The sequence below is a fragment of the Heloderma suspectum genome, chromosome 2 (genome assembly GCF_057233095.1).
Source record: "Heloderma suspectum isolate Gila_16-S chromosome 2, 16-S_ref, whole genome shotgun sequence".
Lineage (NCBI taxonomy): Eukaryota > Metazoa > Chordata > Lepidosauria > Squamata > Helodermatidae > Heloderma > Heloderma suspectum.
In genome coordinates, this window is record NC_139459.1 from 341,883,707 (window position 1) to 341,896,314 (window position 12,608).

The 12,608-nt window shown below is 46.5% G+C and overlaps 1 protein-coding gene across 1 annotated transcript; it reads right to left on the reverse strand.

Moving 5' to 3' along the window:
• Positions 1 to 7,880: 7,880 nt before the first annotated feature.
• LY6G5B (lymphocyte antigen 6 family member G5B) lies at positions 7,881 to 10,531 on the reverse strand. The gene is made up of 3 exons (XM_084829863.1): positions 10,527 to 10,531; positions 9,400 to 9,569; positions 7,881 to 8,023 (listed from the first exon to the last, which is right to left on the reverse strand). The coding sequence occupies exons 1-3, from the start codon at positions 10,529 to 10,531 to the stop codon at positions 7,881 to 7,883; spliced, it is 318 nt and encodes a 105-aa protein (XP_084685989.1).
• Between the last annotated feature and the right edge of the window lie 2,077 nt (positions 10,532 to 12,608).

A 12,608-nucleotide genomic window follows, 5' to 3' on the forward strand; every position in this document is an offset into this window, starting at 1 on the left:
AATGCTGGACTTGATGGACCCTTTGTGTGATCTAGGATAACTCTTCTCATGTTCCCATGTAACCTGGAAGAGAACTTGGAAGAGAGCTTGAAGGTTCTGCAACTTCTGCCAAGTTATCTTTGTAGCTGGGAAAATCACTCGGAGAGCACATGATGTGCACAGCATATGCTTCTGTGGACTGTAGTGGTCACTGTTAGGATAGAGTTGATTAAATAACCATATGCTTATTATTGCTATGATGTGTGAAGGAGGACTGGAAGGAATTCCAGGGATGTCCTCCTGCCTCCCTTGCCCAGAGGCACATTCTGCCCCACTCCATCTGGTTCTGGGTAGTGGCCACTGCAGTAACATGATGGAAAGTCAGGGTTTTGTCCCATCCCAGCAATGATCTTAATTGGGTTTGAGTCTTTCTGCAGAAGACCCTTATGCTCTAATGAAGCATTAATGTTCTGCAGTCTCCTGACAAAATCATAACAGTGCTAATACAGATCAATGAATGTTGCCTTTTATGTCCCGTAAAAGTCTGCAGCGCTTGCCCTGACAGGGGATGGTTTGTTGTTATGCCAGCCCCAATTCTCCAAGTGGTGAGACCCTTGAGGGGTGCAGCACTTACCTGGGCTTGGTCTCCTGGGAATGAGGCCACTGGAGGCTCACTCGTGCTTTGTAGTCTCTGCGTTTCTGTGCATATTCATGGGTCCTGTATAGGTGGAGGGGCACAGCCGGGCAGACAAGCTCAGCTCTAACTCTGCCCCCTTCCTCACTGGCTCTGGAACGGGTTTTCTCCAAACAGCAGTTTCTTCACATCCACAGCTTGGAGACATCATGCCCAGACAAAGGAGGGGGAAGACAGACAGAATTGTCTTTCTCTGAAAATGTGCGAAACCCCCTTACCTTGAGTCCGTGGAGTTTCTGCATGGGGGGAGGTGATCCGTCCCTCCCCCCTGGAATCCATGCGGGCTGGCTCCGCTCTGTGGCGATCCTGCGGAGCTGGCCACCGGCTCCGCTCTGCTGGCGATACAGCCGGCCGCCATTGCTGTGCCGTATCGCTGGGGGAAGGTAGGTAAGTGAGTCTCCGGACACAAATGGCATAGTGGGTGCCATTTGCGGCCATAAAGCTGGTAGATTCGCCTAAATGCAGCCATTCTTGGAATCCGGCCTCATTGGGGTCTGTGGCGGAATTCTTCCCCATCCCTACTCTGAACCTGCTTCAGATTTGGACTGAAGCAATCTGAATCACCCCAATTTGCTTCGGAATTCAGGATTCAGACCAAAGAGGTGCACAGCCCTAGAGGAAATATGAGGTAAGTGTGGGTTTGAAGAATTAGAAATTACTCAAAACAAATTTTTAAGATATATTTTAGTGTTGCCCCCAAACACCCCAGCTGTTCTCCTTCCTGCTGAGGTGGGCTTACCCTCTATTGCTGTGAGGGCAAGTAAGGCCCAGTTTTTGTATCTTAAAAGATTGTTGGGTATGCCTGAGTATTATATAGCAAAACTCTGTTTTCAAGTACAAAACAGTACGGGAAGGTGGTCCCACAATATGGATGAAAAACTTGCCCAATGTTCCCTGACAGTGCACCCCTTCTTTCCAGAGTGGGTTTTCAAAACAAAACTACAGGAGTGGATATATGTAATGGATGCAAGTCAGGTTAGGAGAGCTATCCAGTCCTCAAGTTTCAGTAGACGGCATTGTGGCTCCAAAAAAGATGCTGGAAGCCCATCCCCCTACCTTCAGATCCTGACATTTTGTCCCTTCAGGTAAGCCTTCACCGAGCTACGCTTTCAGACAAGGGCCTCTGCCTATTGAGATGGAAGGTATGTTACAATGCTGATTGTACAGCAATTATGTATTTGTGGAGCCCTAAAAACAGAGAATATTGTCCATTACCTGTTGTTCTGTAAGTTGCATTCATCTCCAAGAAATAAACGTATTGCTCCACTGTTAAAAACAATGTCTGGAAGAACATTAATTGAGAAAATACTGATACTGTCATCTGATTATGGTCCTCATGTTACTAAACGGGTGGCCTTGTTTGTAATCGCAGCTACGAAAATTAGAACAACGTTTTTAAAACCTATTTCTGTTAATTGTAAAGGTGATGACCTATCTCTTTTTTAATTTTTTGTAATAGCCTGTGGTTTATACAGATAAACTTCTTGAAGCCTACTTTTAAAAACAAAATTCAAAGTGCAAAACTGCCCAGGGGTGAAGTAGATGATGCTTGGTGAAATCATGGCTACCTGCCCATCAGTGATTTCCAGAACATCCGCACCCCATGCTGCTTGACCACTCCAACAAAGCGGGAACAAATTAACGAAAAAGGGTCTATGTCAGCCTTTGCATGCTGCACTTCTTTGGTTTTTTAAATTATCGTTATTAAAGTACAAGTATATTACGAAAATTAGAGAAGATGCGTATTCATACAAAAGAAGACCAAGTATAAAGATAAGCATTGCCTTCTCCAATTATTTCTAAGAAATCCCATTTCTCACCAAACCCGGCCCAAATATCTTATACCAGGTGAGCTTAGTCAAAAAGGCTACAGCCCAAATACTTTCAAAGCAATTAAAAATAGGAAAACTCTTTGGGGATTTCAATGGAAGGCCACATTTTATTTGTTTGTTTCCCTGAAATATTTATATACTGCCCTTCAGTGCGAACACTCCAGGGTGGTGTACAGAATTCAATAAATAATTAAATTAAAATACCCCCCAAAAGTCCACTGTAATCTCACTTTAGGCATTACAATCCCCACATGATTGGTCAAAGACGTAAGGTTTAATAGGTGCCAAAACACCACTAAGGTTGGTGCCTCTTGTAAGGCAGAAGCAGGGAGGGAATTCCAGTGTGTGTGTGTGTGTGTGTGGGGTGTGTGTGTCACAAGAGAAAAACCGCTCCCCCTCATTACTGCCAGATTTACCTGTGCAGGTGATGGAACAACCTGTAGATCAAAGTGAACAGGTAGATGTAGCATGCTTGATGTAGGCTACCCACTGAGCAACTATGGTCGATAATATAAAAATGTACTGAGAGATCACAGGGAATGAGCAAGGTTGCACTCCTGCTGTGTCTCTCCTAATGAATGTCATCCATCACAGCAATCAAGGCTGATTCAGTTCCAAAACTAGGACTGGAACCAGATAGGAACAGGTCTAGATAATCTAGATAGTCTACATAGGTAGTCCTCCAAGAGAATCTGACCCTGAACTGCCACCACCCTCTCAAGCCCCCCCCCCGGGGGGGAATTTACAACCCTGGTGGTAGTTATCATATGCCTCTAGATCCAAGAAGCTTTTTAGGCACAGCAGACACAACTCCCTCATGCAACAGACATTTACTACATAATGGAACACGCACACGCGCACACACACACACACACATCCCCCTCCCCCCATGACAAGCAATAGTCAATAGGGCACCTGATTGGTTGAGTTGCTACAAGCACCTGATCCATATCCTCAGGTCCCCAAAGCAGAAACCAATCCCATGGGACAACTCAACTGGATTTGCAACAGCAATGGCATCAACATAGTTGTGGAAATGAGCGACTTTATCATGGAAGTGCCTTTCCAACTGATCACAACGACATTCTGTTACCAAAATTCCAGTAGCATGATGAAACAACACAGAAGGAGCTGTGGAGGCAGTAAAATAAGCTTTCTTTGCGGCCTTCACAGCCACACATTGCACAAGATGCTTTGCTCTATCATATGTTCAGGTTGTCTTCCTCACCCTTACTCTTTTGCCATATGGACTCTAGCCATTATCCAGCCTGTTTCATTTCCCAAAGCTCCCCAGAATACCAAGCAGCAATGCGGTTTCCTCCAGAGTGAAGTGGGCACACAGGAGTCATTGTGTCAATGACCCCTCACATGTTGAAATGAGACTGGAGCCTCAACAGAACCACTAACCTTATCTGCAAAAACTTCCCCAGAGCATTCAGCAATCCTTCAGAGTCCAAAAGTCTCCAGAGAAGACCATCTTAATGGGTCCTCCAACCCTGAAGAGGGGAAACTGTTACCATGAGACCAAACATCTCCAGGAAATGGCCTGAGCATGGCAACCGGTTACTTCACCTTCCCTATCTTCAGACCATCCCTCTCACACCATCATGGGCTGGTGGTGCACTGAGTATCTGGGTAGGCACAACTGGGTCAGATCCACCCCATACAGTTCATCCACACAGGTTTCGCTAATCTATGCCATATCAGCATTCTCGTCCACAATAAAATAACATCTGAGATCTGTGTCCTTATGTACCAACCTTCTGGCATTAAATAACAGCACCACTGGACTAGAAGGCCAGGAATTAAATCCACCAGGAAGCTGAGACACAGGGGAAGGGTCAGATGAGGGGACAGCCTGCCAATATCCCACCTCATCCTTTGAAGGTCTGCCCTCGCCCCAGTGCCATATCTCCCCCTACCCACAATCACAGCCGTAGGGGTCCCCATGGCCTCCACAACCCCTATAATTATTTTAAATTATGTCTTTACTGTAAAATGCCAACAAAACAAAATGATAAAGAAGAAAAGAAAAAAATTGTAGCTACTTACATCCTAATATATCAGTTTCAATACATGTATATGAAGTGTGTGTGTGTGTGTGTGTGTGTATGAAAGTACAGCTTTCTAAGAATTATACATAAGCTTCAACAAAGGCAGACCAAATATCCATATAAGTATCCATTCGCATGTGGTGTCTATATACCACCTGTTCAAATGTTGAATGAGTCCATTGCACAGTACTGTAGTGGCAAATTCAGCAGTGCAGGGTCCCTTCGTGACAGTCACAGCCACGCCCCCTCACAGCCACGCCCCCTTCTAAGATTATACAATGTTGTAAGATATACAGCCTTCAACTGGGATCCAAAAACAGTGCAGCTGAGAGTAAGGCAGCAGTATTTCAATTGGACGTCTTGAGAAAAAATGCAGGGGTGTTAAAACCTTTTTCACTCACTCATTCACTCACTCACTCACTCACTCACCCACTCAAACACAAACATTTTACGTTTTCAAAATATGATACTCTATGGAAACTTCACCACCTCAACTCAGCCCTCATGGACAGATCCTTTCTCATTTAAACAGCCCCCTTGCACACTCCCTTAGTGCTCCAGCATTACCTATTAGCCTTCCCTAAGCTCCTTGGGGCCGTGGTGGCTTAGTGGTTAAGACGCTGAACTGCAGACTGGAAGGTCGGCAGGTCAGCAGTTCGAGACCCGAGTGCTGCGTGACGGAGTGAGCTCCCGTCTTCGGTCCCAGCTTCTGCCAACCTAGCAGTTCGAAAGCAAGAAATTGCAAGTAGATAAATAGGCACCGCTTCGGCGGGAAAGGTAACAGCGTTCCGTGCACCTCGGTGTTCAGTCATGCCGGCCACATGACCACGGAAGCGTCTTCGGACAGCGCTGGCTCTTCGGCTTAGAAACGGGGATGAGCGCCGCACCCTAGAGTCAGACATGACTGGTTGGGGACACCTTTACCTTTTTAAGCTCCTTCATTATATCTCCCCCCTCCCCCTCCAACAGAAATGTTGACACACCCAGCTGGATTGAACTACACACACACACACACACACACACAGTGGTGTAGTGGTAAACTGGGAAATGCAGGAGCTCATTGTGACAATCTCCAAGGGCAGTCTAAAAATTTCAGGGACTTGTGTCGATCCTTATCAACAAACCAGTTCTAGGAGTTTTCATCTCTACCAGGAGCACGTCTTTGGTAAAGCAAATAGGTCTTCATTGCCCATTCCAAACCAAGTCATCCCAAATACTTTGCATTCCAACATGGAAGAATATATTGTTGCTTGGAAAATTCATTCCCCCCACAGCTACACTGAGGATCGCAGCTGAGCTCAGAGGGAACAGGGAATTCTGAGGGGGGTGGCAGATGACATCAGAGTCCCTGCTAATGAAACAGTGTTGGGGCTGCGTCCCTGAGAGCTCTGCCTCCACTACACCACTGCCATTGCATTATAGGAAATGAGCATTTATCCTTCCAATGTTTTAATGTTAGACTTTTAGTTGTCAAAATGGAATAGATAATCCACTTGCAATGACTGTGCCTTAACTTCCAGGAAGCAGGTTGATAATTGAAGAGGACATGTACATCAGTCACCACCCAATCCCATGATGCAACACTCTCACCCAAATACCAGCCAGTAACACACATGCCAACTATCTTTGGACGACAGCAGTCAGGTGCAAGCACTCACCCACAACCACAAAGATGATCAGAGGACTGGAAACAAAGCCCTATGAGGAGAGACTGGGCATGTTTAGCCTTGAGAAGAGAAGACTGAGGGGAGATATGATAGCGCTCTTCAAGTACTTGAAAGGTTGTCACAGAGAGGAAGGCCAGGATCTCTTCTCCATCATCCCAGAGTGCAGGACACGGAATCATGGGCTCAAGTGACAGGAAGCCAGATTCTGGCTGAACATCAGGAAAGATGTCCTGACTGTTAGAGCAATACGACAATGGAACCAATTCCCTAGGGAGGTGGTGGGCTCTCCCACACTGGAGGCATTCAAGACGAGGCTGGACAGCCATCTGTCAGGGATGCTCTGACCTGGATTCCTGCATTGAGCAGGGGGTTGGACTCGATGGCCTTGTAGGCCCCTTCCAACCCTACTATTCTATGAATCTATACTTCTCCAAAATATAATCACTCAGGAGACAAATAATAAAACAAACAGATGGTAAAAATGGATATAATTGTGGTAGGCAAACTTGTAAATTACTTACTTACTTAAAATATTTCTTGGCCGCCTTTCAGAGCAGAAGCCCTCCCAAGATGGCTCACAGTAATAAAATATTTATTTATTTATTTAATTTCTATACCGCCCAATAGCCGAAGTTCTCTACATAAAAACAGTTAAAATATTCAAAGTGATAAAAACATAAAAACAATAAAAATAACAATAAAAGCCAACAAATCTGATCTTTCAAACAGGGGCTCTAGCCAAAATGGGGATAATGGATTTGCCACCCCAGCTACAGCAATGCTTTGTCCCACTTAAGATTTGGGAGGGAAACTGGATTTTCGATATGTGGAAGCCTCAATTTAAAGAATGACAGTTTGCTTCAGTATCAGCCTCAGGGCTGGAGAGAAACAGTCATTCAAATGAAAACGACTGGAACCAAGAAATTTGAGGAGAACTGTTTTTAGTTTCTCTGAATTATTTTGCTGATTCTTCAGCATGTTTACTTGGGAGGAAGTCCCACTGAGCTCAGTGTGGCTGATATCTGATTAGACATGGAAAGGACAATATTCTTTTTTCTTAACTCTGCAACTCTCATATAAAATACGCTGCTGAATAACCAATTTACTACGAGCGGTGCACAAATGGCTTCTTGAAATTCTGTACCTTACTTGTGGGCAGAGAGATCTGGGAGACAAGTTCACCAAATTTCTCCAGGGGGAGGAGAAATTCTCAACAGTTTCTCCCAGGTAGGGCTCCCCATTGGCAGGGCTTGTAGCACAGCTTCTGTCTTCTTTGCCAGGCAGCAGGTGGATACATGCACGGGGTTCTTGCATGTGTGTGTGTGGGTGGGTGAGTGAGCGTGAGCGTGAGAGAGAGGAAGAAGATGAAGAGGAAGAGGTAGTGCATCTATGGGTGGTGATCCACGGGGTAAAAAAAAAAAAACACACAGGGGGGAATGAGTTGGCTAGCAGAAAGGGGGTGGGGAATGAAGAAAAGTTTGCCTTCTGTGAAATAGTTTTCTGTTGGCATGGTCAGTTGCATTTGCTCCATGGAAAGAGAAAGGAATTTTGCATGTGCTCAGGGGCATTTTTTCTACATTCCTGCTGGCTAATAGAAGCAAGTGTTGGCCACTGAGCCTGAACACAATGTTTTACTCCCTGTCCAGGCTTAAACTCAAATGTCATGGTCCCAGTGGTTGCAGAGATCCCTCTCGCAGCAAGTGACATTCACATAGTAGCCAGCCTTGCCCTTTCTTTCTTGGGTACAGTCTTTCAGGCCAGTCGTGCAGCCTTCCATCCTGTACTTGATCTTGTTCTCTGCAGAAGAAGGTGGGGAAACAGAGCACAAAAGGAAGAGTGAGATATGTTGACTCTGGATGTTTTCACCGCTGAACATTTTTTCATCTGCACTGCTTTAGCACTAAATGCCAGAAGGGGCAGCAGCTCTTCGGAGCTGACTTCAGAGTATAAGAAGAGCTGTGTTGGATTAGCCCATCCAGTCCAGCATTCTGTTCCCACAGTGTCCAACCAGATGCCTTTTGGGAAGACCACAAGTAGGATATGAGTGCAATAGAGGCACCCTCCCGCTCGTGTTCCCCAACAAATGGTATACCGAGGCGTACTCCACTAGGGTGGCCAGGTGCCCTCTTTTACAGAGGACAGCCCTGTTTGAAGGGCTGCAAGAAGACCACTCTCTATTTGAAGGTGTCCTCTGTTGAAGGGCTGACCTGTCCAAGTCCAGTTTCAAGACAAAGAATCATAGGAACAGTTGACCTCGGCAGCAGACTGAGCAGGCAGGCTCACAGGTCACTTGATTCAGTATTCCACACTATGGTGAAATGTACTGTATTTCTATTTGAATTGTAATAATTATTTCTAAATTTGTATATACAAACATATGAAAATTTTATGCAATTTTTTGTGTCCTCTTTTTTCATGATGGGTGCCCTCTTGTTTGGCAGTTCGTAACTGGCCATCCTACTCTGATCCTAGAGATAATATATAGCCACCATGAGGACTAGTAGCCATTGATAGTTTTACCCTCCATGAATTTCTCTAATCTCCTTTCCAAGCCATCCAAGTTGATGGCCATGAATATATCTTGTGGCAGCAAATTCCTGTGCTGTGTGAAGACATGCTTCGTTTTATGAAATTTCCTGAAATTTCTCACCCAGGTACTAGTATTACAAGAGAGTGAGAAAAACATATCCCTGTCCACTTTCTCCACATCGTGCATGCGTTTATACAGCTCTTATCATTTCTCCCCCTCACTCACCTTGCCCGTACCTAAACCTCAGAAGAGGCATTCAAGGGGGGGGGGATCTATGCAAAAGCCAGGAAACCACCAAATGATAAGGGGAAAGGGAGTGGGGCCAGGGGAGTGGGGCATGGCCTTCAGGGGAAATCCTGGGGGCCAAACCCCAGATTTGGCCCCTGGGCTGGAAGTTGCCCACCCCTGCGGAAGAGGGTGAATGCCACTCACCCAAATCGATAGACCCCAGACAAGCAGTGTCTCCATCTAAGAAAAGTTAGGAGGGCTATTTCTCAGTTGGGCCACAACAGAGCCCTGCTAAGCAGGGCCTAAGCGGAGCAAAAAAGAGAGGAAGATTCTGAACTGCAAAAAGAAACATGTTGCAGTGGAAGTAGTAGCATGTTTTAATTGCACATGGCCATTCCTCTTGACCTTAACTTACTGAAAAAGACTGTGATCGCCATGCATTTCCGGCCATCTCTGGGGTAACAGACGTTCATATTTTTTTGACAGCCGTTATTAGCGTTCTCCCGTACACAGTAGTGGCACTTCAGGCTATAGGCTGCAATGGCAAAAGGAAAGAATTGACGTTGTCCATGCTGTGAACTTTGGCTGAAAGAGGTTTGAATGACAGATCGCCAAGCATGGTATATACGGCTATTCCACTTCTACCTCTGGTAAACGGGTTTGGTGGGTTTTCATAGAGTTTCAAGAACTTCAAGAAGTTTCAAGAATTCCTGCATTGAGCAGGGGGTTGGACTCGATGGCCTTGTAGGCCCCTTCCAACCCTACTATTCTATGATTCTATGAACTCCTAATACTTGATTGACCAGAGGCAACAGTTGCCCTTTACAGATGTTCTCACCACGGACTATTAATGCACGTAGGTATGGAGGGGAGGCAGGGAAGTAGCAGTCTCTGCTCTAGATTTACACTAGGCCTGAACTTTAGTTTGTCAACATGGCTATTCCAATTACCTTGGGAGGGGTGATGAATCTGGCCTCCTGAAATGGGGGTATGATTTCCAAAGGGAGAAAAATATTCAAAGTGAGTTGAAGGAGAGGGCTGCACATTAACTGTATGCAGTGTGGTGTGTGGTAGCAGCTTCCTATTCTCCCCCCCCACACACACACACGTTCTTCTCTGTGAGGGGGGAATGACATAGTATAGACAGGAAGAGTAAGAGCTCTTCTGAGGGCTGTGGTCCCATCTGGCAGCCACCATTTCCTGCCCCAGAATGCCCTTGGAATTATACCCTACATCAGCCTTCCCTGACCTGGTGCCTTCCAAATGTGTTGGACTATGACCCCCATAATCTGGGGATTAAGGGAATTGTAGTCCAACGCATCTGGAGGGCACCAGGTTGGGAAAGGCTGTTCTATGCAGAGCATCTTTCTGGGGGCAGGAAATGGTGGCCACTGGATGCCATTTGCTTTCCAAAGTACATGAGGACATAGCCTAGCTCAGCTGGGGATTTCTGGGTAAAATCTCCTTCAGAGTTCTGACTTAAGCCCGGAGCGGATTCACCATGCCATTGACAATGGAGCCACCAGCCTCCACTGTTCTTACCTCATTCCCAGCCAACCCCGAAACTTCTTCCCATTCACCCACCAATCTCCCAAATCCCTGTCTTTATCCCTTGGGAAACATAGACTTCCCAGGGCATATTTGTAACTCTATAGTGTGGCCATGTGTCCTACTTTACAGAGGACAATTCTCTGTCTGAAGAGCTGTCAGAGGCAGGGTTTGATTAATCTATCCATTTCAGTTTCTCTCAGATTTTCATTTTTCAGATCTTAGGTTCTTCCCAAACTGAGCTGTTGTTGGGGTTTTAAAATATATGTCTCCCAATACATGCATTTGGGCATAGATTTTTACCTAATATACACATTTTGGACAAGCGGTTTCACTTAATATAGGCATTTATGTATGTGTTGCGTGATTGGAGAACTCCATTGAAAATTCAGCGAACTGGAAATCTTGAAGGATAACTGACTCACAATAGGGATGTATGGATTCCCAACCGTCCGTTCCGGTGGGGAATCCGAGGGGGGGGGGAGGCGATCCATTCCACCCCCCCGAAATCCTCATGGAGCAGCTCCACTCTGCGAGGATTCTGCAGAGCCAAGGGCCGCCCCATTCCGCCGTCCACCTGCCCCGTATTCCCCCCCCATTTTTTTCCGGCTCCCGAACTTTCGTAAATAATTTCGTAATTCCTGCTGAAAAATCCTTCTCGCGTGCCCTCAGTCTCCGTAAGAGTAAAGCCCTTCACAGGGATTCCCCATGTAACTTCCGGTCACCTGACCTCACCTGACGGCACCGGAGCTGTCCTGACCTCACCTCACCAGACCTCACCTCCACAGACAATAAACAGAAACGATGAAAGATTTCCGTGGACTTCGCAACTCAGCCCCAGCGAAAGAAAGCCTTAGGAAAATGCCTCGTAAAAAGGGTAATGCCGTTTGCGGTCTTCTTCCTCCATTTCCGATTTACTTTTTTATTTTCGTAATTATTTTCATAAAATCCACTGTTTGGCGGACAAAAAAAAAAAGGGTCTGTGTGAGCTCCGGTCCAGGTCGACCAGGCTGCCCCGTTCCAAGGAGGATTCCGCGGACCAGATTTGTCAGAATTCAATCCCATTTAAAATTTGGGGGGAATTCTGTGACATCCCTACTCACGTAGCAGTTCAAAAACATGAAACAAATGTTTCCCCCCATCCCTAATCAGGCATCAGTCCTGTATTGAAGGGCAGTGCTCTGTTTTTAGAGCTGCCCAGTCCAAGTCTGGTTTAAAGATAACGCACCAGACAGAAGAGGATGGAGAGACCTCCCTCCCTTCTTTTTCCTTGATCGTCCTGCTTTGCCACCACCAGACTGCCAACACTGTTGTTGCTGGCGGGTGGGGGGCAGGGGGGAGAGAGAAAAGACCTCCCTCGCTTCCTTTCCCATGTTTGCTATTTCTTGCTGCCACTGCATCCTTGCCATGCTGCCAGCATCAGCCCTATTAGTGAGGTGAAGATGGGGAGATCAGTCCAGGGAAGGGGACTGGGAGAGGGCTCAATCCAAACTTAAATTGGATTGGGGATACGCCAGGCTTCCTCCTAAATTCATGCAGGGGGAGGTAGCTCAGCTTATCTCGTTTGAACAAGAGATGACATACCTATGAGTGCAAAGCTGAGCAAAACGCAGGCGGTGCGGTGGAGAGCTCCCGGCATGCTGGTTTGCTTGCGAGCTGAATCTCTGGTGGTGCAACAGGTGGCGCAGATAAGTGTGCTTCAGGAAGGACCCCAGCTCCAGTCTGCTGGTTCTGAGCAACGGGGTGGGGAAGGGGCTGATCCTTCTGTCACTCCTCCTGGCTGGCTTAGAACAACCACTGGGAGCTGTGTGGAATTCTTTGGGATCTGTGAGTATTTGCAGGAAGATGTCCTCCAGAGGCCAGCTTCACAGGTGTGTAGCTAAACGTTAAGCCAGCTCCTTCCGCAGGGCTGCACCAACAAGATTTTTTGTGCGCCCACACAAGAGTCATGCAGAGTCTTTTGCCCTACCCCCAGAAAGAGCATACCGGTTGCTTGGATCCAAAATCCTTAATCCGTCCTTTCCAACTGCTGGAGTTGGGAAGTGTGACAGGGTCGCAGGATGAGCTCCGGGGGCC

Excerpts from the sequence above, each read along its gene's own strand:
- LY6G5B (XM_084829863.1), bottom strand. Across the intron at positions 8,024-9,399 it reads GGCGATCACAGTCTTTTTCA|AGAACAAGATCAAGTACAGG; the intron begins GTAAGTTAAGGT and ends CTTCTTCTGCAG.